Raw genomic sequence first — 23,251 nt, forward strand, 5'->3', positions numbered from 1 at the left:
TCAGCCTGTACCCGCGGCCAGCTGCAGCCGAGGGTCGCCCGGGGGCTGGTAGCGGGGGGCGCAGGGTGCATCCCCAAACCTCAACAGACCCCAAACCCCGAGGGGGGCTGCATCCTGGGGACCCCCCCAACCGTGGGCTGGGCCGTGCCCCGGTGCCGGCCGGGTGCTCGCCGGTGACTCGGCCGCTGCGTGGCGGAGGCTTCGCCCGGGGCCGGCGGCAGCGGGTGAGCCGGGACGCGGCGGCGGGGCCCGGCTGGACCAGTTGGGCCGGGACGGAGGTGACGCAGGGAGCTGCCGGCAGCCGCCCCAGCCCGGCCCCGGCGCCTCTCGCTGCTGCTGCTGCTGCTGCTGCTGCTGTTACTGCTGTTACTGCTGCTGCTGCTGTTACTGCTGTTACTGCTGCTGCTGCTGCTCCTGCCTCAGTTTCCCCTTCCCTGCGCCTGGGGAACGCGGATGCCCTCAACCAGGCCGGATTCGGCCGCGGTGTCACCGCCGTGTGGCCGCAGCCAGGGGACATTTTGGGGAACGGGGGCTGCCCTCGTGCCCCCTGCCCCGCTGGGTATGGGGTCGGGGGGGGCCAGGCCCCCCTCCCCGTCCCCCCCTCCTGGCCTTCGAGCCCCTCCGCCACCCTGCCGGGCCCTGCGCCCTCAGTGCTTCGTTTCGCACCGGCTCGGACACAATTTGGGGTGAAACCCGGCTGGTTTGGTCTCCATGGGGCCAACCCCCCCCCGGTGTGTGTGGGGGGGCACTTTGGAGGGCAAAAAGACCCCCCCCTCCCATAGGACACAGGGGTGCTGAGCCCGCTGGGGTCCCACACCCTGCCCCCCCCCCCCCCCCGGGATGCTCCTGGCTGGTTTTGGTGTGAAACCGCCTGGTTTTGGGACATGCGATAAATTGTGGATGGTGCTGGGGGGGGTCCCGGGGGGGGGGCGGGATCCGGCACCCAGGGGTGCTGCAGGTGGGGGGGGGGGGGTCGGGAGGGGTGGCTGGGGAGAGCCGGGTCTGGGGGGGACACGGGGGGGGACGGGGACATGGGGGGGGTCCCCGCGCCCCCCCCCCCCAGCCCCTCCCGGCCCCCCCGGCCCCGCCCCGCCCCGCCCCGCCAAGCCCCGCCCTCCCCGGCCCCGCCCTCCTGACGTCACCCAGGTGGGCCCCTCCCTCTCTCGGCCACGCCCTCTCCCTCCCACCTCCCTCTCCGCCCAATCCCCTGCCGGCGAAGGGCGGGGCGGCCGCGCGCCGCCCAATGGCGAGCGGATAAACACGGCCGGCGGGGGCGGGACCCGAGGTGAAGGGCGGGCGGGAGAACCAATGGGGAAGGCGGTTGGCGGGGCGGGGCGGGGCGGGGCAGGGCGCTGCTCGCCTTTTGTTCGGGCAGGAGCGGGGCGGGCGGCAGTGCCCGCGCAGGGAGCGGCGCGCAGGTGAGCGGGGGGGGGCACCGGGGGCCGGGCGTTACCGGGGCTGAGGGTAGGACCGGGGGCAGAACCGGAACCGGGAGGGGTCCCCCGAGGCAACCGGGGCTGGGGAGGGGTCCCCGGGCAGGCACCGGGAGGGGTCCGGGGAGGGGTCCCGGGGCAAGAACCGGGTGTAACCGGGGCTGGGGAGGGGTCTCGAGGCCGGGGAAGGGTCCCGGTGCGAGAACCGGGAGGGGTCTGGTTCCGGAAGGGGTCCCGGGGCAAGAACCGGGAGTAGCCGGGGCTGGGGAGGGGTCCTGGGGTAAGGACCGGGAGGGATCCCGGCGCTGGGAGGGTCCGGTTTGAGAACCGGGAGGGGTACCGGGGCTGGGGAGGGGTCCTGGGGTATGAACCGGGAGTAGCCGAGGCTGGGAAGGGTCCGATTTGAGAACCGGGAGTGGTCCCAGGGCTGGGGAGGGGTCCCGGGGCAAAGACCGGGAGGGGTCCGGGGCCGGTGAGGGCTCCGGTGCGAGAACCGGGAGGGGTCTCGGGGCGTGAGCCGGGAGTAACCGTGGCTGGGGAGGGGTCCCGGGGCAAAGACCGGGCGAGGTCTGGAGCCGGTGAGGGCTCCGGTGCGAGAACCGGGCGGGGTCCCGGGGCTCCGTCCCGTCCGGGGGCGTCGCTCCCGGGCTCGTTCCTCTCCCCGCCGGCGGAGCGGGTCCCGTCCGGCCGCTCCCCGGGGCGAGCCCGTACCGGGGGTCGGGAGGCGGCTCCGTGCTGCTACCGGGGCTGGGCGGGAGCCGTCCCCCGGTCCCCCCGCGGGGCTGGCTGGAGGCACGGCCGGGCGCTGCCCTGCCGGGAGGAGGAGGAGGGAGGAGGAGGAGGAGGAAGGAGTTTTCCCGTCCGAAACCCCCGCGAGAGGCTGACGGCGAAAATCCGAGCCGGAGAACACGGGGGGGGGGGGGGGGAGCGAAACTGGCTGGCGTTTGGGGAGCAGCGAGGGCTCTAATTGCGTTAGCTGAGTGATTAGCCTAATTAATCAGGTTTGCAGCGCAGATGAAAGGATAATGCTGAAACGTCGCTGGGAGTTGCCCGCCGAGGGAAGACGTAGGCTGTCGTGCGAGGAGCGTGGGGAGAGGTGGCAGGAGCACGGGTGTCTGCTGGGGGGGGGCATGGCTGTGATGGGAGAGCACCTTGGGGGGCCCCAGTGCCCCCCAGGACTGGTCCTGGGCCCCCCCGTTGTAATGGTGCCACCGTTGGGGTGACAGCCTGACCCCCCGTGTGCTGGTAGCGGTGTCCCCATGCACTGATCTCTCCCCCTGCATTGGGTGCTGGGGGGGTCCTGCCCCCCTGCTGCCCCCAGCCCACCCCTGGGGGGGCCGTGGAGCAGCCGGGTGGGTCGTGGTCCCTTCCCGGGTCCTTGTCGGTGTCCTACCAGGGCAGGCTGGGAGGGCGTGGAGCACCCAATTAAACTGTCTTTATGCATTTGAAGCCTATAATTGCTCGTTGCTTCAGAGGATTCCCATAGAGTGTCATTAAAAATAACAATCTTTTATTGCAAGCTTGGCTTAAACAGGTGGATTGTAGGACGGGAACGTGAAGAACTCGTGGCCCTGGTGGTCGAGGTGTTTCAGTGTCCCCTTCAGAGCTGGCTCTGTGGCAGCGCAGGTGGCAGGGAGCTGTTTTCGTAGGGCGCGAGTCCCTGGAGCTGTGTCAGCTCCAACAGTTGGGGAGCGCTGGGAGGAGGCAGGATGGGCCCTCCCCTCCAAACAATGGCTCTCCTGCTCTATTGTCTGCTGTGGTGCAGCCTCCCTGCCCCAGGAAGCGCCCGCAGCCCTGGGGACAGCCAGGGCCTGGGTGTTGGAGCCCCTGTCCCCACGGGGGTCTGAGTCTGCGGCGCTGGTGGCACAGCAGAATCCAGGGTGGATTGCACCTGGAGACCTTGAGGAATTTCCCCTCTGGTCCTGGTGCTGTGTTTTAGCATTACTGTTTAGTACTGCCCTAATCCTGTTAATTCTCCCCCCTCTTTGTTCCCCCCCCACCTGAAATCCTTAATCAGATCTAGCAGCTGGGCCAGGCAACTGTTCCGCAGCTGCGAGGCTTTTTCACTGGAGGCTGTGTCTGTGACGATGGCTTCCCTTCGAGGCTGTGGTTTGGTGTGGGAGCACTTGCTGGTGCTTGGCTTCTTATCGCACTTCCACGTCTCAGGGCTTCGGCTTGCAGATGGCAGAGCCTCCAGGAGGGGAGCTGGGGAGGACGGGGGCTCCGCGCAGGCGACTTGCAAGGCTTCAGTTGCTGCATCTGTACCAAGTTTTGCATCGGTCTTGAAATTTTTAAATCGTAAATCAGGTTGGCTTCTAGTTCACAGAACCTAAAAAGAAATTTACCATCTCTTAAAGCCTTGTTAGTCTGCCTCGGACTTCTTGTGGCGCTGTTTCCAGCTTTCACCTTCACTTCAGCTGGTGCTTTCCCACCCAGGCAGGCTTTGGGATCACCCAGCAAATGGGACCGTGGTGGTGGCTCTGGGTCCCAGCTGGTCCTGTGGGACCCAGGGTGTCCCCAGCTGGGCTGTGCAGAAGTAGCTGTGGACCTGTTGGCAGTGCCTGGCTCGCAGGCTTGAATTTGGTGCAGCATTTCTCACTCCTGCAGGGTTGGTTTTACCCCAGTCCTGCAGGGCTGGGGACGGAGCAGGCATGCTGCCTCTGCACGCGGGAGCGGCTGCCAAAAAAAGTCTTAAAACTTGACCTAAGCAGCTAAAAAAACACATCTGTGTTTAAACTGCTGCTGGCCAGCACCGAGCTGCAGAATGCTCCAAAACTTCAGCCACCCACAGCCCTGCTGCGCCCTGTGGTGCTGTCCCAAAGGTGGCCCTGCACAGCCCAAAATCTGGGCCATGCTCAGGCGTGTTGCTGCCTGCTCCTGTTCAGCCCATTACCGTTCAGCTAAACATCAGGCTCCTCCTGGATCCCATGTCCTGCAAGGGATCAGGTGCTGGAGAGGACTTTGGGGTGGCTTGGTTGGTGCATGCTCCTGCACCCCAAAGCTTCAGGGTCTGGCAGCGGGAAGGGGATGCTCTGGGTGCTTCCTTGTCCCACTTGTGCTGCATCAGTCCTCGTTCTGCTTCCCTTGGGAGTTGTCCTCAGCATGTGCTTGACCGTGAGTTGGGTTTTGGCTTGCAAGCTGTCCTCTGGGTTTTTGCATCCTCCTGTTGTGGTGAGGTGCCTCTGAGTGCCCTGGGTTTCATCCTGCTCAGCTGCCAAGGGTCCAGGCTTCAGCATGCTGCCCATGAGCCCCACAGCTTGTGGGGATGTGCAGCAGCAGGGCTGGGTCCTGCACATCCGTGTCTCATTCTCTGAGCCCTGCCATGACAGCACAGAGCAGGCTCTGAAGCTTCCTACCTGGAGTAGGAGCCATGCAGGGAAGGTGAAGCGCTGTGCTCCCACCTCGTGTGCAGGGGTAATGCGCTCCCTGAACAGCTACAGGGGCAGAGGAAGATGTTTCTAATTAGCCAGGGGTTTGGAGTCTCTAAATCTGCCATCCCCGATTGGTTTTTCTGCGGATGCTGACAGGCCTGGAGGCATTTCATAATGCTTCAGTCGCTCGGATCTAAAATCCCTTTAGAAAAAGGGCAGGAGCCTTGTGCTGGAGCAGGGCTCCTTGGGGCTTCGGGTTCTCTGCAAGGTGCTGAGCGAGGAGCTGCTGGCTCAGACACGGAGCTGCGAAGGGGGCTGATTCAGGATGCTCGGTGCTTTCTGGATATCCCACACCTGGATGACCCAATGCATTGCTCTCAAGGCTGTGAAGATGAGCAAGTGCCCTTGTAGGGTTAAGCAATGTTGCCTGCTCTGGTGTTTGAGACCCAGCCCGGGACTAGGAATTGACCCTGTGGCATCTTCCCTGTGACCTTGGTGAAGGTCCCTTCTCCAGGTGGGGATAGAGCAGGGGATGCTGTGCTGGGGGGCAGGAGCCAGTAAGCTGAAAATCTTGGCAGCAGCATGAGCCCCTGATGCCACCAGGAAACCAAGTGCTGCCAGCATTTTCCAGGGTGATGAACCAGCTGCTCCCTGCTGGGGCGTTAATCCTGCTTGGTGCTGTCCTGCTCCTTTATCCACATCCCTGTGGTCTCAGGATGCGCTGTGGTCCTGCTCTGTGTGCTGGCTTTCAGAGGTGCTTCGGTGTGCAAAAGGCGTTTGGTTCTCTGCTGTTGGAGACCTTTGGCTGCTGTAAAGAGCCTGCCGTAATCACTGTGACACGCGGGCTGAGCCCTGGTGACAAATCATTAACTTGCTCCGACAGGCTGGGTGCTGACGGGTGTTGGTGATAATTCCTTGTGAAGCATTTGAACTTTGCAGATGTAATGCAATCGGATGGAGAAATTAAGCTGGGGCGCAGCAGCTCTCAGCCCGGCTTCCCTTCCCTTCCCTCTGTTCTTCGCTGGCAGAATCAGGGCCAGGTGGCAGAATCCTGTGTTTTTTGGACACCATTATTCTAGCTGGAGACAGCATGCGAGCCTCCAAGCTGAAATTTAAAAAACCTGCAATTATTGTGTTCTTAAAGGACAACGTGTTCTTGGTGCTCTTTAAAACAAAATAATTTTTTTCTTATCCAGATGGAGTTATTGTGATTAATTGCACTGTGCCAGTTCTTTCCGTGGACAAGCGACGAGTTCCCGTTTTTCCCAGCAGTGTTTCTAAAGAGACTGGTGAACTTTTATTGCGGAGGGGATCTGTCCACCTGGGTCCTCCTGTTCCTGGTGCCTCCGTGGGTTTCCACGGGTGCTGGTGTCCCCTAGCAGAGGGAGCGGGATGCACGGGAGGTGGGTGCTGTCGTGGCACCCGAAGGTTTTTACCAAAACCACCTCTTCTGAATGTGTTTGAGACAGGTCGAGGGGTGAGGCTGGATGGGACGTGCTCCTGCTCTGCCCTTGTTTAGCACAGCACCCAGCCTCGTGTCTGAGGGCGCAGGAGCAGCGTTGGGTGCTGCTGGCCCCGTGCGGCTCCGAGGCTGGAGCAGGGTGGGGTGGGAAGCGGCTTCCCACGTGCGAGAGAAGCTCCTGCTGATGGCAGAGGATGGGTGTTGGCTCGGGAGGGCGGAGGGGAGGCTTAGAGCTTTCCTCCCCCTGGGAAGAGGCCGGTGCCCTGCTCACACAGGGTGTGAAAATACCTGACCTGGGCAGAGCCGCGGGGATGCGTGCAGGGAGGGAGGGATGTGGGTGCTGGTGGCCAGGACAGAGCTGGAAGGGGCCGGCTGGACTCTCACAGGAGAAGTATTCTCTAGGGTGACTTCATGCCTTAGCAGGAATGTGTTTTAGGATGGGATCGCTCTGCCCTGTGCTGCAATCAGGGTGATTCCTGCACCGGGTGTGTGGGGTGGGGAGCTGGGCTGGGCTGCAGGTAGAGCCATGCAGCGCCCAGTCCCACCTCCGAGCTCTTCCTGGCCTTGAAATGCCTTGGCTGAGAGTCTTGTGCCTTGATTTGAGGGCAGAAGGGCAGCCAAAGACACAAGGGACCTGCTGGGTCCGTGCTGCAGGGTGACCCTAATGGCCAGTGTTGTGTGTGCCCCCACAAGGGAGGGATGTGCAGCGGATGGTACCTTGTTTTGTGATGGGGAGTGCCAAAATATTGCAGTGTGTGTGTGCTGGAGCTGTCAGTAACCCCTAATCTGGGTGAAGGCAGGGCATGGCAAGGCTTGGGGCACGTGTGTCCCCAGTGAGCTGTGCCCTGATGGAGAGCACCAGGGAGCAGGGTGGGTGCTGTGGGGGGGATCTGGGGCTGGAGCCAGGTGGGGGGGAGTAGAAATGGGTTTCACACGAGGCTGTCAGCAGCTCTCAAACACCTGGTTGGGAGCAGCTGAGAAATAAATAGGGCTTGAAGAGCTGCCTCTGGTTATGGGGTGTGGGTCTGGGTAGTGGCTCCTGTGCCCCTCGCTGCCCACCTGAGCCATGCGTGGCCGCAGCCTGTTGCCTGTGCAAGCGGTGGCCAGGACCTGCTCTGGGTGTGCAAACGGTGGCCGGGAGCCGCTCTGGACGTGCAAACACCGCGAACAAAGGCGGCCAGCTCCTTTGTTTGAGGGCTGGCGAGGGCAGGGCCGGAGCGGGGCTGAGCTCGGGGTGCGTGGTGCTCTGCCGCGCTGGCTGCTCCCCGCCGCCGCTCTCCTCCTCATTAAACTTCAAGCTGCTCTCTCATCCCCCTTTGAATCCTTTGACTTCTCTTCACTGTACAGCCCTCATTGAAACGGCTTGCGCGAGCAGGGCTCTGACTTTAATGCATCCCATTGATGCCGGCGAGGTCTTGAAAAGCTCCTTTCTCTCCCTCCTTGCGCCGCTTGTTCTTGCCATGGATCCTTTTCAAAGCCGTTGAAGCTTTTATACGGTGCCGGCTCTGTTGCGGTGGCTGTCCCGGCTTCGTTAGCTGTCGCACGGCGGTGGCACTGTCACTTCTGGGCTGTGGCTGCCCCAGCCCTGCTGCATCGTCCCCGCTTTGTCTGAGCGGCACCAAATAATCCTCCTGCTCTTCCAGGCGCCCGGGGAGGACCGGAGATCACTTGCGTGCAGCAGAAGTGCTTCTAAAATAGTCTTTTTCTTGCATGGTATTTGTTGAACTGCCTTAAATACCTCTTTCCTTTTCTTAAAAGCCCAAGTAACTGTAATTACCATCGCTCACGTGCTTCCTGCAGCCCAGCTTGCCAGGACACAATGCAGCTCCTGAACAGAGGAGCTCCAGCCCTGCTGCCCTTTGTTCTCTGTGGGGCTGGGGGGTGCTGGCAGCTTGGGGGGGTTCTGACAGCTCCTGCCCCAGGCTCCTCTACCCCCTGCCCAGCCAGGACAGCTTCAGGATCAGGCCCTGCCTCGCACCACCACTGCATCAGGGTCTTGCTGCCTGCTTCTGGGTACCCCAAGTCCGTGATCTGGGTTTTGGGGTTGCTCCTGTTGCCCCCACCTGCTGTGACCTAGAGGGGCAGGGTCCCGCTGAGCACCACAGCCCCCAGCCTGGGGTTCGCTCCCCTCCGGCAGCACCGTGAGCCCCATCCCCAGCATGCCAGGGAGTCCCTGGGCAATAACTATTTCTGCCTGAAGCAGTATTCATCGCTTCCCTGCTGCTTCTCTCGGGCAGCTCAGCTGGAAACCGGTGCCAGCGCCGGGCTCCGGAGGCTGCGTCCTGCTTGTCCCCGGAGGAAGGGGCTCTCCGGGCAGGAGGACGCGTGTTTACTGGAGTTTACTGGAGACTTCCTCCGCAGACGGTGTCCGTGGGGAGATGATGCCGTCTGGCTGCTGATCAAATAATCCTGGAGACAGATGAGCCCTCTGGCCGGGGCTGTGCAGCGCTGGTGACTTCCTCTGGTTTTCCACCAGGATGCCTGGCTCCAGGAAGCAGGGGGGGGAGGATTTAACCTTTTCCCCGCCCTGCACTGGGGTGGCTGGAGCTGCTTGCCTGCCTCTGCTGTGGGGCTGCCCCTTCTGGAGCAGGTGTTTCCTTGTGTGCCCTGCACACAGCTCGCTGCTTTCTGCACAAACCGAGAGCTTTGCCCGGTTCCTGGCTCTCGAGCTGCAGGGGAAGGCGAGGGTCCTGAGGGTCCTGCTTTTCTTGTTTCTGCATGCTCTGCTGCAAGCTGCTCACCTCCAGAAGCCCCGATCTGGCTGTGACGGATGCTTCTGAAGGTCAAAGCAGGCTTAAGCAGCATCCCCTGCCTGCGGTGTCACCTGCCAGCTCGGTCCCCGCTGAGGAGCAGGGACATCTGAGGACAGCGGAGGGGATGGAAACGCTTGTGTCTGGTGTCGGGCCTCGGTGCGACGATCAACAGGATGCTCGATGCAGGGTTCAGGAAGCATCCCTCTCTGCTTCTGGAGCCTCTGACACTTGCTCCACTGGCCCTGTCACCTTCAGTGCCACCAGCTTCACCGGCTGCCTGTGGCAGGGAGCAAACCCACAGCGGTGCTGGGCTGGTGCCCATCAGCGGGGCAGTGCTGCTGGGGCTGCTCTAACGGGGCTGGTATCTCACAGTAACACCCGTGCTCATTAGCCCGGGTTTATTCTGCTGCTCGTAGCCTGTCTGGGGCAGATCACCTGAGCCCGTCGTAGATCTGAGCAGCTCCGCTCGCTTTTGATGTCTGAGGCTTGTGGTGCAGACAGGGAGGAGGGCGGCAGCGGGGGGATGGCTCATGCATAATGCACAGCTATGTAAAAAGTCAGCGTTTGAGCTGAACTCGGGGATGTTTGAAAAATTAAGTGCTTGTCAACCGCCTGTGAATTGCAGAGCAGCCGTGACAGGTTGGCTGAGTGCGTGCGGATGGGAACGGGCCCCTCCTGCCAGCTCCGCGTGCCGGGGTGCTCCCACCCCCACCTCGTCTGTGCCGTGGGGAAGCTTTTGATGCCCTTGGCTCTGTTCTCCCCTTGTCCAGCCCCGTCCAGGGCAGCTTCCCAAGCGTTGGTGTGGGGACCTGGTGGGTGCCTGGGGCTGCTGCCAGGGCTCTGCGTGCTGCTTCTTGCTGGGGTCGCTGATGGCTTCGGTGAGCCCCGTTGGTGCCAGCTGCTCCGTGGTGGCACCGTGGGGCCCTTCCTGCCATCAGACAGGGGAATGCTCCCCCCTGCTGCCCCAGCCCTGCCCTCTGCCTCCTGCTGCCCTGCTTTAGGGCTGGGGGTGCTCCTCAGCTCGTGATCCAGGCACCCAACCTGTTTGTGGTGGCAGGTGGCCGTGCTTTGGTGGCATTTTGTCCGGCTTCCTGACCCAAGCTGGAGGCTCCAACACCGTGGTCACCAAAGGGGGAGGCCTTGCTTTCACTAACACCCCCCTGACACCGGAGCGCACGCTGGGGCTTTGCTGCAGGACCTGGGCCTGGCTGCAAGCTGTGGCCCCCCCCCCCCCCCCAGCTTGGCTGGATTTGCCCCCGGTGCCACCCCCTTCGCTCTGCACTGATCGGAAAGCCCAGCTCCGGCCCGCTCCCTGCCATGGGAATAACCTGCCTCCCGTGGCCTCCATTAGCAGGGCTGCCTCTTACTGCCTTAGAAACATGCATTATGCACAAGCCATTAAAGCCGGAGCAGCGCTCGGCGTGCGGCTTGCTGCTTTACAGCTCAGAGAACACCAAACCGACAGGAACAGCCCCCCCACCGCGCTGCCAGGAAGGCTGCTGGGGGGGGGGGGGGGGTTGGTGGGATGCAGGATGCTCCGGCCTTGCTGCGCCCTGACCTGCGCCCTGACCTCCACCCCTCCTCAGGAAGGGGTTTGCGTACCTGGGCCGGGATGTTTTCCCGGTGAGCGTCGGCCTGTGCCGCTCGCCAGGGCTCGGCTGCTCCTTGGGAACAGCCCGCAGCGCTGGGGCGAGCTGCGCCAAGCCCGTGCGCGCCGCCCTGGCCCCCCCCCAGCTCTGCGCAATCCGCGTCCTTTGCCACCACCCAACGCCCTGACTCACTTGGGTGGTGGGGTACCACGGCTGCCCGCCCCGGGGGGCTCATCCTGCTGCCCCTTGCTTGCTTGGGGAGGATGCTGGTGGCAGTGCCAGCCATGCTGGACCCCCCCTTTTTTTTTTCCCCCCGAAAGCTCTGAGCTGGATCGGGGCCACGGGCACGCGGCCGCCCTGGTCCAGCCTGCTGCATGAATCAGTGCTGGTGGAGGTGGTAATTACGCCTCTGTTTGGCAGCGCTGCTCCCAGCTCCGCCGGGCGCCGCGCGGCAGCTGCTCCCTTCGCCTCTTATCGAGTCTGAAACTCTGACTCATCCCCGCCCGGGCGGCCTTGGGTGCTGCAGGAGGCCGGGGGCTCGCTGGGTGCCCCCGTCCCTGCCGGGGGCTGCATGCAGGGCCGGTGACTCAGCCCTGCAGCTTCCTGCCCCCCCCCCGAGCTGCTGCGGGCTGCGCTATCCTCCCTCGCCTCTCCTCCCCCCAAATCCCCAAGCTACAGACGACAAAAACCCAGCCCCGCTCCAAAAGTACACCCGGGTTGGTTGGTTCTGGGTTTGGGGACGGAGCAGCCACGGTGCGTTTGGGGATCGGAATCTGGTCCCTGAGACTCTGGAGCAGCCACGCGAGGCTGGAGCAGGGCTCGTCCCGCCGACGGGCTCCCCGGAGGCCAAGGCAGCTGCTGGAGGCTGGCGGGGAGCGGAGCGTTCCCGTCTGCCCCAGCCCTGTGGTGACTCACGGCATCGCCATGCACGCAGGAGGCGGCTGCGAGCGGGAGCTGCTCCTCTCCGCCTGGGATCTCCATTGGGTCCCAGCTCCCCTTTGCTCCCGGAGCCTCCCACGCTGGCGTTGGGTGCAGCGACCCCGTACCCAGGGTGTTCCCAGTAGTGCTTCCCACTGCCGTGAGCCTCCCTGCTGGGGCTGCCAGGGCAGCCAGACCAGCATTGCCACCCCTCTGCAATAATTCATTAGCACCAGCTGCTGCTGGACCCTCTTCCCAGGGGATGGGGCTGCCCCACTTCCCTCTCCCTCCCCTCCCAGGGCTCTGACGCCGGGTTTCTGGCTGTTCCCTGAACTGCTCACAGCCCTGGCACACCATGAGCATGGGGACGTGCCACAGCTTGGCTCACCCATCGCTGGATGAGTGTTCTGGGGACCACGCTGGTGTCCCCCAGCCCAACCCGGCTGCTTGGTGACCCCCAGGGGCCGGCAGTGAGCGAGCTGCTGGCACCGCGCTCAGCACAGGGAGCACCCAGACCACGGGCACCAGGGCTGCCATGGGGAGAACTGAGCTGCTGGCTTCGCCTGGTTATTTTTAGGTGCTTTAGGAGTGTCCCAGAAGAGCCTTTGAACGGTTTCTTTTATTCTCGGAGTCCCAACCTCGTTCTCAGCTCGCTGCCAGGTCCCGTCTCCAAAACCTGGTCTTTAAACAGCCTGCATGCGGGAGCGGGGAGGCCCCTTCGCGCTTCGGCACCGAGGCGCTGAGACGCGGTCTCGCGCGGCGGGCGCTGGCTGGCAGGCGGCTCAGCGCCGGGTGCAGCCGCGCTTCGTGTCTGAACACGAGCAGCAAAGTGCTGAGCTGTGGGTTCGTCAGCTCGGTGCCGCCTTTCATCTCGCTTGGGGGAGGAGGGCAGATAGCGATCTGCTCGCGGGCTGCGCCCGGGCGGCTGCGCTCGGCTGCGGCGGGGGCACCGCCGGGGTCCGTGGAGCGGGGCAGAGGGGCAGGAAGGTGCCGCGGAGAGACCCCGGGCTCTGCCCTACAAGCTCTCGGCTCCCTGCCCCGCAGAGCAGCCATGGAGGTGATGAACATGATGGAGCAGCCGATCAAGGTGACGGAGTGGCAGCAGACCTACACCTACGATTCGGGCATCCACTCCGGCGTCAACACCCAGGTGCCCTCCGTCAGCAGCAAGTGCCTGGGGGACGATGACGAGGTCTACGGGAAGCAGTACACCATCAAGAAGACCACCACGAGCTACTGCCAGGGAGGAGGCCAGAGCCAAGCACAAGGTAGGGGCCGGGAGGGGGATGCCAAGGGGGTCAGCCACCAGCTCAGCTGCGTTTCTCCTTCCTTCTTCCACCTCCCCCACGGCTCTCCCGTGGCCTGTGCTTACCGTGCTCCTTCTGGGCACTCCTCCACGCAGCCTTCCACACCCTGGGAGTTGTTGCTGCCTAAAATATCCTCCCGCCCGTCCTCCTTCCCCTGCGCCGAGAGCTCTCGCGTCGAGGGCGCGCAGCCAGAGCCCGCACTGGTGCTGAGCTGTGCGCACACATCCCAGCCTGCCGGTCGGTTGGCTCCGGAGAGGAACATCTGATCCCAGCCCACGGGTCGGCCGTCTGCTCTGCTACCTGCCTGCTCAGGAAACCTGTCTCGCTGTGCCTGGCAAAGCCCTCGGTACACGCTGTAAAACCCTGACAGCCCGCCCGCCTTCCCCCGCTGCTGCTGGGGCGAAGCAGACGGCGGTGCAGCCCGCTGGGCTGAAGGAGCTGCTTCCCCCAGCTTTATCCCTGAAAAGAGGGCAGATCTGCTCTAGTCAGATACGTGGCTCGCCTCCCGGTGATGGGTCCCGGAGGGCTGAGCTGCAAGCTCCCAGTGGAAGCAGAGCCCCGTGGAGAGGGACAAATCCTGCCCGGTCCCTGCCGCGGGCAGCTGGGGACCACAGCTCCCTGCTGGGGACATTCGTGCTGCTCTCATCCCCGCAGCCTCAACCAGGAAGGCCTCCGTGTCCTTCTCCTAATCCCCAATGCCAGCCTGTCCTGAGTTGCAAATACCCTTAATTTTTTAATTAACGGGCCTCGTGTGACAATTGCTTAATCACGCTGCCTAATTGAGCGTTGTCTTATCTCCCCGCCGCCCTATCTGTTTACGCTTGGAAGCGCCGGTTCCTCGCAGGACGTGCTGGGACTGCTGACGTGGCTGGTGCCATGGTGCTCTTCTTGCTCAGCTCCTTGAAATTTGGGGAGCTCTCCTCCGAGAGATCCCCAGCCTCTGACGCTGCCTCCCGGTCTCTCCCCGCAGCAGATATGGAGGCTCAGCTGGCCATGACCCGGGCTCAGCGCGTCCGGGCCGCCATGTACCCCGAGACGGTGGAGGACCGCTCCTTGCTCATCACCACGCAGGTGGAGGGGCAGCAGACCAACGTGCAGCGCCTGGCCGAGCCCTCGCAGATGCTCAAGTCTGCCATCGTGCACCTGATCAACTACCAGGACGACGCCGAGCTGGCCACCCGCGCCATCCCGGAGCTCACCAAGCTGCTCAACGACGAGGACCCGGTAAGGAAACGCAGCTTGATTGCACATTTCTCTGGCCTTCCAGCTGCAGGGCTCCTGGGGTGTCCTTCCCCAGCCAGGGTGGCACAAATGGGGTCCCAGACCGCTGCTGCCATCCAGCTCCCTTCCTCGTGGCGAAGCCCTGTGGTCACCTCCGCCCTGCAGCAGGATGGAGCCCACCTCTGCTTTCTCTGTAGCTTGTCCCTGCTGCTCTGACGCAGCCCTCGTAGTCCTGGCCTTGCACAGGCTTCTTGCCCACTCTCAAAGCTCCAGACCCCGCTGCCTGCCCCCTTTCCTCGGTGCCGGGGGTCAGACCCTACGCTGCGAGCTGCTGCGTGGCTCCTGGAGCGAGGTGGACAAGGCTTGTGCCAAGCAGCAGCCCTCGATGTGGGCAGCCCCAGCAGAGCAGGAACCCTGGTGTGCCTTCGGGGGGCTGCCCTGGGACCCCCTCCACCCACCAACTCCTCTCCCAACCCCAGGTGGTTGTCAGCAAAGCGGCCATGATCGTGAACCAGCTCTCCAAGAAGGAGGCGTCCCGCCGTGCCCTGATGCAGTCGTCCCAGATCGTGGCGGCCGTGGTGCGCACCATGCAGAGCACCAGCGACCTGGACACGGCCCGCTGCACCACCAGCATCCTGCACAACCTCTCCCACCACCGCGAGGGCCTGCTCTCCATCTTCAAGTCCGGTGGCATCCCGGCCCTCGTCAGGATGCTCAGGTAAGGGGGTGCTGGTGGGAGCAGGGCAAGGCCACCGGGGTGGCCCTAAGAGGGTGGTGGAGCCGAGGTGTCCCAGCCAGGCTCATGGGGGGCAAAAGGAGGGGAAGGAAGGGGTCCTGCTTCTGCCCGTGCCAAAAAAAAGACCCCACCTGGAGCCTGAGGCCAGCAGCAGAAGGAAAAGCTTCTTGGAGTGGCTCCAGAGCAGGGCCACGAGGATGCTCAGCGGCCGGAGCCCCTCCGCTGTGAAGCGGCTGAGAGCTGGGTGGCTCAGCCTGGAGAAGGGAAGGCGCTGGGGAGAGCTTACGGCAGCCTTCCCGTGCCCCAGGGGCACCTCAGGAAAGCTGGGGAAGGACTCGTTGGTAGGGGTTAGCAACAGGACAAGGGGGGATGGCTTTAAGCTGAAAAAATGTAGGTTTAGATTAGATAGATACATTATTAGATATATAGGGAGGAAATTCTTCCCTCTGAGGGTGGTGAGCACTGCTCACAGGAGCTGTGGGTGCCCCACCCCTGGCGGTGCCCAAGGCTGGATGGGGATTTGGGGTGCTGGGACCCGCGGAAGGGTGCTGGGTGGGCAGAGACGGGTGCAGGCAGCGCCCCGGGCCCCGCTTGCAGCGTGGGGAGCCCAGCGGCGGCCGCCGGTGCTGACGTGGCTCCTGCGCCTGCAGCTCGCCGGTCGAGTCGGTCCTCTTCTACGCCATCACCACCCTGCACAACCTGCTGCTCTACCAGGAGGGGGCCAAGATGGCCGTGCGCCTGGCCGACGGGCTGCAGAAGATGGTGCCCTTGCTGAACAAGAACAACCCCAAGTTCCTGGCCATCACCACCGACTGCCTCCAGCTCCTCGCCTACGGGAACCAGGAGAGCAAGGTGAGCCCCGGGGCGCCGGCTGGCACAAAGGGGGGACCTGACGGGGTGGCGAGGGGGGGGACAGCCGCCTGACCTCGCAGACCAAAAGCCTGGGAGGGCGTCAGGGGGCAGCTCCCCCCTATCTGGGCCGTGTGGCCCCCCGGGCTGTGCCCCGAGGCAGAGCGGTGGCGCTGTCTGCGGCGCTGTCGCGTCCGACCCCTCGCGGGCAGGACGTCCCCGCCGGCGCAGACGGTCCCAGTCTGGCCGGTAAAGCGGCTTGGCTGGGTTTCTCCCTCCGCTGCTCAGGGCAACGGCTCCATCTTTGTTCTTGGGCTGCTCCTCTGGGCTGATGCGCTCTCCTCCTACGCTCAAGTCGCTGCAGCCTCGCGTGGCTGCGTGGCGCAGGGTGCTGAGGTTTGGTCCCCAGACCGAACCAACGGGGGTGATGCTGCCCACCCCACCCCACCTCGCAGGACGGGGGTCCGCAGTGCGCAGGGCTGGTGTGGCCAGAGCTGCCGCACCCCCTGACCCTGTCCCCTTTGCCTCGCAGCTGATTATTTTGGCCAACGGAGGACCCCAAGCCCTGGTGCAGATCATGCGCAGCTACAACTACGAGAAGCTGCTGTGGACCACGAGCCGGGTGCTCAAGGTGCTGTCGGTGTGTCCCAGCAACAAGCCCGCTATCGTTGAGGCCGGTAAGAGGCTTTGGGGGCGCAGCCTCTACAGACAGCAGGTCGTTTGGGGATTTGGGATTTTGGGGTTTCGGGGTGATGCAGCTGAGGGTGTCCGGCCTCCCGAGGCTGCTCCCCAAGCCACACTTCGTGCCAGACGCCAGAGCTGCAGGGTTTTGGCTCGTCCTCCTGCAGTAGTGACTCCTCCTGGCCCTGTTTGCTCCCTGCCCCTTGGGGTGGCGAGGGGGGACCCTGGCCCCGGTGTCCAAGGGGGGTTATCCTGCTGTTGTTCCTCCCCCGGATGGCTACCGCCATCTCACAGCTGACGTGCAGGGCGCTCTGAAGCCTTGCACGGCCAGGTAAAACCACCTGTACGTGGCCTGGTGCCTGTGACAGCTTGCTGAGGTGCTTTCCTGGGCCCGTGCGTGGGCAGGAGCCGGCCCAGCTGGCGGGCAGGGAGCTGCCTTCCTGCACCGCATTTAGCCTCCGCTAAGCCACAAGGCGACGTCGTGCGTTGGAGGCAACAGTCGGGTGGCATCCAGCCCACGCTCGCCGTGCTGAGAGCTGCTGTTGCTCCCTTTTCCTCTCCGCTGGGGACGCTTTGCATGTCTGGATATTTATAGGCGGCTCGGTGTCTCGTTTCCCTGGCAGGCGGCATGCAGGCTTTGGGCAAGCACCTGACCAGCTCCAGCCCCAGGCTGGTGCAGAACTGTCTCTGGACCCTGCGGAACCTCTCCGATGTGGCCACCAAGCAGGTGAGATCTGGGGACGCTGCGTCGTGCTCCAGCACAGCCTTTTGGGGAGCACCTCGGGGCTGTCGGATGGGTTTTGCGCCAGCGTGCCCCTCTCCACGGAGCCCTGCGCCAGTGCCAGGCTGAACCCGAAGCATTGTCCTCGTGCTGCTCAGCATCCCCGCCGGCTGTAGCAGCATCCCCAGGGCTGCTCGTTGCTCTGGCTCACGGCAGCAGCTCCTTCCCCCAGCGAGGATGCTGCCCTGGCACCGAGCCCCGGGAGCCGTGGGGCTCGAGGGTGGCCCAGGGCTCTGCACAGGGCTTGCTCTTCCCAGCCTCTCGCCGCCTCCTGATGCGTTCCCCATGTGGTGCTCGGGCTGCGACTCCGCACGGATTAGCGCCTGATGCAGTGTGGAAACTATTCGGGCTGGCGGTGGAAGGCACGCAGCCGGGTCCCCTGGCTCAGCTGAGCGTGGGGGGGGGACGCGGCCGCGTTGCTTTAACCCCTTCCTGGCCCTGCCTGCACAGCTGGGCCCGTGGCTGTGGTCACCCTGGGACAGCTCGGGGAGCGCTGGCTTCTCGCGTTGCTCTGAGCAGCTGGAGGCTGCGTTGTTTGTGCGTTTCCAGCAGGGAAAACTTGGTGGAGATACTAAACCCGGAGTGAAGCTGCGCATGTCTGGGGTGCTGCCATTCGCTCTGCCCAGATGATGCTGGGAGCAGCTGGGAGCAGCAGCAGGGGTTGCACAAGCTCTGGTGTCATGCAGATGCATGAGCCTGGGGCTCGAAGGAGAGGGGATCGGGTCCTGGGGGGGAGCCCCCATGGTTGGGGCAGGCATTCTGCCCGCGTAACGGGGAGAAGCTCTGACACCCCAAGAGGGGAAGAGCTTGGATGGAGCTCAGCCGAGGCGCTGGGCAGGATCTGGCCCTGGTGGGGGGAACTGCTCTGACCTCTCGTTCCCACTCCTGCAGGAGGGCCTGGACGGCGTCCTCAAGATCCTGGTCAACCAGCTGAGCTCCGACGACGTGAACGTGCTGACCTGTGCCACCGGCACCCTCTCCAACCTGACCTGCAACAACAGCAAGAACAAGACCCTGGTGACGCAGTCGAACGGGGTGGAGGCCCTGATCCACACCATCCTGCGGGCGGGCGACAAGGAGGACATCACCGAGCCGGCCGTGTGCGCTCTGCGGCACCTCACCAGCCGGCACCCCGAGGCCGAGATGGCGCAGAACTCCGTGCGGCTCAACTACGGCATCCCCGCCATCGTCAAGCTCCTCAACCAGCCCAACCAGTGGCCACTGGTCAAGGTGTGGGAGGTTCTGGGGGGGGGGATTTGGGGGCTGGACTCGAGCAAGCCCCCAGGTTGCTGGTCCCCGGTGGGGTTTGCAGCTGGAGGACGGAGGCAGCGAGCACCGGTGGCTGCTGGAGCTTCCGCAGGGCTGCGTCCTTGGCGGCCGCTAATGGGAGGAAATTGCTCGTGCTCGGCTGCTGTAGTGAAATCAATCCTCGCCCCCCCACGGCCGCCCCCGCAGCAAGGGGGGAGGCAGATCCGGTGGGGGGGAGTGCAGGAAGCTGGAGTCAGCCTGTGGTGCAGAAAGAGGTGGTGTGGGGGCAGGCAGGGAGCCTGCGGGGTGCACTCACGCCTCCGGTCCCTGTTTGACGAATTTCTCTGTCCCTCCCGGTTCCCTGCTCCAGGCTACCATCGGCCTGATCCGCAACCTGGCCCTGTGCCCGGCCAACCATGCCCCGCTGCAGGAGGCGGCCGTCATCCCCCGCCTGGTCCAGCTGCTGGTGAAGGCTCACCAGGATGCTCAGCGTCACGTAGCAGCCGGCACGCAGCAGCCCTACACGGTGAGTCCCAGAGTTTGGCCGCGTTGCCTGTGCCCCTCATTCCCAGTCCCGGCATGGTCTGGTGTCCCCATGGGGTGGCATGTCCCCATGACGTGGCCGTGCCCTGGTGTGGGGATGCTGGCTGAGCGCGTGTCCCCTCGTAGGACGGCGTGAAGATGGAGGAGATCGTGGAGGGATGCACGGGAGCGCTGCACATCCTGGCCCGGGACCCCATGAACCGGATGGAAATCTTCCGGCTCAACACCATCCCTCTCTTCGTGCAGGTCAGGGGCTGGGGGCGCCGGGGCTGCGCCGTGCCACCTCCCAGCCGCTGGCACGTCCCCGTGGTGGGCTGGGAGCCACGGCGCTCAGCTGGCAGCACGCCCGTCTCGGGCTGCATCAGGGGCACGAAGGCAGCCGCGCCGACTGCTTCACGCTGCCGTTAATCTCTCCTGACAGCTCCTCTACTCGCCGGTGGAAAACATCCAGCGCGTCGCGGCCGGCGTGCTGTGCGAGCTGGCCCAGGACAAGGAGGCAGCAGATGCCATTGATGCCGAGGGGGCCTCGGCTCCGCTCATGGAGCTGCTGCACTCCAGGAACGAGGGGACAGGTGAGTGCAGCCGGCCTGGGCCCTGCTGCTCTTTGCTGGCGCGGCTGAAGCAGGAATCCTTGGGCTGACCGTGGCGAGGAGCTGTGCTCCCTGTGCCACCCGGGTCAGCGGCACCTCCTGTCCCTCCGCAGCCACCTACGCGGCTGCCGTGCTCTTCCGAATCTCCGAGGACAAGAACCCCGACTACAGGAAGCGCGTGTCCGTGGAGCTCACCAACTCCCTCTTCAAGCACGACCCCGCGGCGTGGGAGGCGGTGAGCACCACGCTGGGCACGGGGACGAGCCTCGCAGGGATGGGGGCCTCCTGGGGAGGCCGTCTCCTGCCTCCACACGCTGCCACTGCCTCCTGGCAGAGCTGGGATGGGGGTGATGGATGGACAGAGGGAGGTGGGAGGTGGCCGGGCTGCAGCCTTGGCTCTCCAGCAGCCCTGGGTTACGGGACGGGGCTGGGCACCACGTAGCCATGGAGCATCGTGCGCACATTTGCACGTTCCCTGCGTCTTAAAACCGTGCCGCCTTCTTTCGTAGGCTCAGAGCATGATCCCCATCAACGAGCCCTACTCAGACGGTGAGTACAGAGTGAACCCTTCCTGCGGGGTCCTGCAGTGTCTTGTCACCAGAACCATGCTGCTTTTAAATGCTCTCAGTGAGCTGTCTTGGGCAGCTGCCTGGCCTGCGTGGGGATGCTCAGCTCCCCGGGAGCTGCGCCCCTCGGCTCCACGTTGTGCCCGCAGCTTTTGGGGCAGGGGGTGGCAGATGGCCCTGGTGTCCCCCGCAGCACCGCGTGCCAAACGCTGCCCAGGGCAGGGGGAGCAGGAGGACGGCTGAGCCCGGGAGCTGCCCCCCAGCACCGGGAGCTGAGCTGCGTGTCCCTTGTCCCCCGGCAGAGATGGACCCCGGCTACCGCCCCATGTACTCGGGTGACATCCCCCTGGACCCCATCGACATGCACATGGACATGGACGGAGACTACCCCATGGACGCCTACAGCGACGGCGTCCGGGCGCCCTTCGCCGACCACATGCTCGCCTAAACCCGCGCCCCAGACCCCGCACCAGGTAACGCCGGGGGGTGCGCGGGGCGCTGCTCCCCGAGCCCCCCGCGCTGGGTGACGTGAGCTCCCTCCCGCCGCGCCGCAGGTGTTTCCTCCATCCCGAGAGGGTGGCCCCAGAGCTGAGCATTCGCGAGAAGGACTTGGGAGACAGAAGTGCCTGAGAAGACAAACTTTTCCATTCCCACGAGAGGTTTTGTTTCTCAATTTTTATTATTATTATTTTTTTTTCTTCGCTGTGGGTCTGTGGAGAAGGTCCTTCCTCCTGGGACTGCTTCAAGCACCTACTGCCGCATCCAGCATCCAAGATACTGTTTCTGAAGCTTTAAGACACACAAACCTTGCATCATTATCAACCTTTTATTGGCAAAATAGTCTTTTCTATGAATATATATATTTCTTTTTTATTTTTAATATGGTGCCAACGGCTTTTGCCGTCTTTCAGTTTGTGCTTTCTAACTTCCCCACTACTCGTTCTGCGTGTTAGTGTTCTAGAAAAGGAATCTAACATGAGAAAACCCTTTGTCTTCTGCGAACTCTGACTTACTTAATCAGGCCAATCCGGAGTTTGCTGAAAACAAATGGTCCCATGTCCCAAGACCTTCGTTTTAGCCATCGGGATGTCTGCGGTTTAATTCTTTCTGATCAGCCGTTGGGGAGCTGACTTTGTGTAACTGCCTGTCCTAACAGTAACAATAGAGAAGTGACTCCAGCATTAGGAACCGTGTCCTTGTACTGATCTCTGTTGCACATTTTAACCCGTTTCCCTTCTTTTTGGTGAGTGGTGTGTTTCCGTCCCCTCTTTCCTTACCTAACGATTTTTTTTAAAAGAGGCTCTGGAGTTGAGGGTTTAATGCTCCGACTGGAAATGGATGGACTGTTACTGGAGTGTGGTTCAGGAATGGAAGATTTTATTATTTCTGTAAGTTGTTTTTGTATAGACCAAAGCAAAGAATAAAATAACCCCCCCCAGCCCCAGGTTGCCACGAGCTTGTTCTTCCGTCGGCTTGGGGAAGGGAAGGAGGCTGCAGAGGCTGCAAATGGGGCGAGGGCAGGCATCGCCCCCAGCCACAGCAGCACTTGCTCTTAGCCCTCTTGTCGCCGGTGCTGGGTCATTAGCATGCCGGCTCCATCCAGGCTGCTCGTCTGATCCGTCAGGAGGTAAAAACTCCCAGTAATTAAGATGTTTGTTCATTAAGCAGCATCACCGGCGTCTCATCTCTGCTGCTGCTGTTGCACGGAGCTCGTTTTAATGAGCTCCAGGGGATAAACGCGTGCGCTGCGAGCGAGCCCCGGTGATTGATAGAGCGAAGCTGGGACGGAGCTGCAAGAAGCTAGGCTTAAAAAAGTGATTTACTCCAGTCTGACATGGTCGCCTTCTCCTGCCTTCGCCTGGCTTTAATAGCAAGAGCAGATGGCAAAAGGAAATATTCTCCACTGAAATGCTAACTCTGACAGCTGCTCCCTTGGAGAGCAATGTGGAAGTGGCTCCAGGCGCCAGGCTGGGATCGTGCTGGGAGGTGGAAACTGTTCCCAAAGTTACCCGCGAACTTCACGGCCTCCCATCTGCTCGGCGGCCTCCCCTCGTCCCCTGCCACTCGGCACAGGGACCCGTCCCTGGGAAGGATGCGGGGGACGGGGACTGGCACCGCCAGGAGCTGGCTGCCCCAGGCTTTCCCACAGCGCTTTCTGGGGCACGAAGCTCCTGGATGAGCCCGGCAGGAGAAGAAAACCTGCGGCAGGTCCGTGTGAGGCTGCCTGCAGAGGCAGGGATGGTTTTACCTACTGCTGAGTACATGCTGGGGGTGGGAGGGGGACATGCGGGTGGCCCTGGGATGCCCACATCCCTGTCCCAGCTGGGTTTGTACCTCTGCCTTGTGCCAGCCGGAGGCTGTGCATGCTCCTTGGACAGCGGTGGGGGACCCGGGGAGAGCCCAGCCCCATGCCACCAGGGCATTAGGGGCACGCAGAGCTGTCTGCGCTGCGCCCGGTGGCTCGGGGTGCTGCAATCAGTGCACGTGGGGCGAGATGCGCAGCACCGGCATGGCACGGAGGAGGCAGCTCCCTGCAGCTGCGTGCGCTCTGCTGTAGCAAAGCTCGTTTTGTGCAGCCACTGGCGAGACGCTAATCAGGTGGACACGGCTGCCACCAGTGCTGGGAGACGGGGGCTGTGATCAAAGGGAACTAGGAACAACGTTGTGGCTGTTCCCGCTTGCTGTCAGCACCGGCCCCGCTCCAGCCTTGTGTTTTTTGCTCAGCTCTGCCGTGGTGGGGAGGCGAGGCGGGGGCCCAGGCTGCTGCAGGGCAGGGCAGGGTGTGAAGGTTTGCACATCCGACGTGCTGTGCTGCCATCCTGCTCACCTCAAGCTGCTCAGGGCCATATCCCCGCTCTGTGATGCGCAACCCCAGCAGCCTGGGGCAGGGACAAGCTGAAGGGCAAGGGCAGAGGAGCCGGCCTGGGCAGCAGGGCTGCCTCCAGCACCATCCCGTTGGGGCGGGGGAACATCCTGCACCCAGCTCAGCCCCAGGGCTGTGGCCAAGCACCGCTGCAGCGGGGATGCAGCCTCGCTTCCCACCCCGGCCTGTGCCAGGATCAGGGCTCAGCAAAACAGCACAGCCAGTGGCTGCCTTATGGGGGGTGTGGGAGCCCCAGCAGGACCGAGCACGCTTCTGGAGGGCAGCGAGGCTGGGGGGCCGAGGCTGGGGGGCGTGAGGCTGGAGCCAAGCATCCCTTTGC

At 63.5% G+C, this 23,251-nt stretch overlaps 1 protein-coding gene across 2 annotated transcripts; it reads left to right on the forward strand.

The window, feature by feature from the left end:
- Positions 1-1,332: 1,332 nt before the first annotated feature.
- On the forward strand, positions 1,333-21,489 carry JUP (junction plakoglobin). 2 transcript variants are annotated; one of them, XM_066981460.1, is made up of 15 exons: positions 1,333-1,418; positions 12,571-12,794; positions 13,804-14,057; positions 14,534-14,772; positions 15,441-15,642; positions 16,172-16,316; positions 16,944-17,047; positions 17,993-18,331; positions 18,720-18,875; positions 19,019-19,138; positions 19,314-19,464; positions 19,596-19,717; positions 19,992-20,031; positions 20,351-20,521; positions 20,603-21,489. In XM_066981460.1, the coding sequence occupies exons 2-14, from the start codon at positions 12,578-12,580 to the stop codon at positions 20,494-20,496; spliced, it is 2,235 nt and encodes a 744-aa protein (XP_066837561.1). In that variant the 5' UTR covers positions 1,333-1,418; positions 12,571-12,577; the 3' UTR covers positions 20,497-20,521; positions 20,603-21,489. The 2 variants fall into 2 exon arrangements, with proteins under 2 accessions (XP_066837561.1, XP_066837562.1); XM_066981461.1 differs by having other exon boundaries at positions 13,807-14,057.
- The last annotated feature ends 1,762 nt before the right edge of the window (positions 21,490-23,251 follow it).

This window comes from Anser cygnoides, chromosome 22 (assembly GCF_040182565.1).
Source record: "Anser cygnoides isolate HZ-2024a breed goose chromosome 22, Taihu_goose_T2T_genome, whole genome shotgun sequence".
NCBI lineage: Eukaryota > Metazoa > Chordata > Aves > Anseriformes > Anatidae > Anser > Anser cygnoides.

Excerpts from the sequence above, each read along its gene's own strand:
- JUP (XM_066981460.1), top strand. The coding sequence starts at position 12,578 with ATGGAGGTGATGAACATGATGGAGCAGCCGATCAAGGTGACGGAGTGG. Across the intron at positions 18,332-18,719 it reads ACCAGTGGCCACTGGTCAAG|GCTACCATCGGCCTGATCCG; the intron begins GTGTGGGAGGTT and ends TCCCTGCTCCAG. Across the intron at positions 20,032-20,350 it reads CAACGAGCCCTACTCAGACG|AGATGGACCCCGGCTACCGC; the intron begins GTGAGTACAGAG and ends GTCCCCCGGCAG.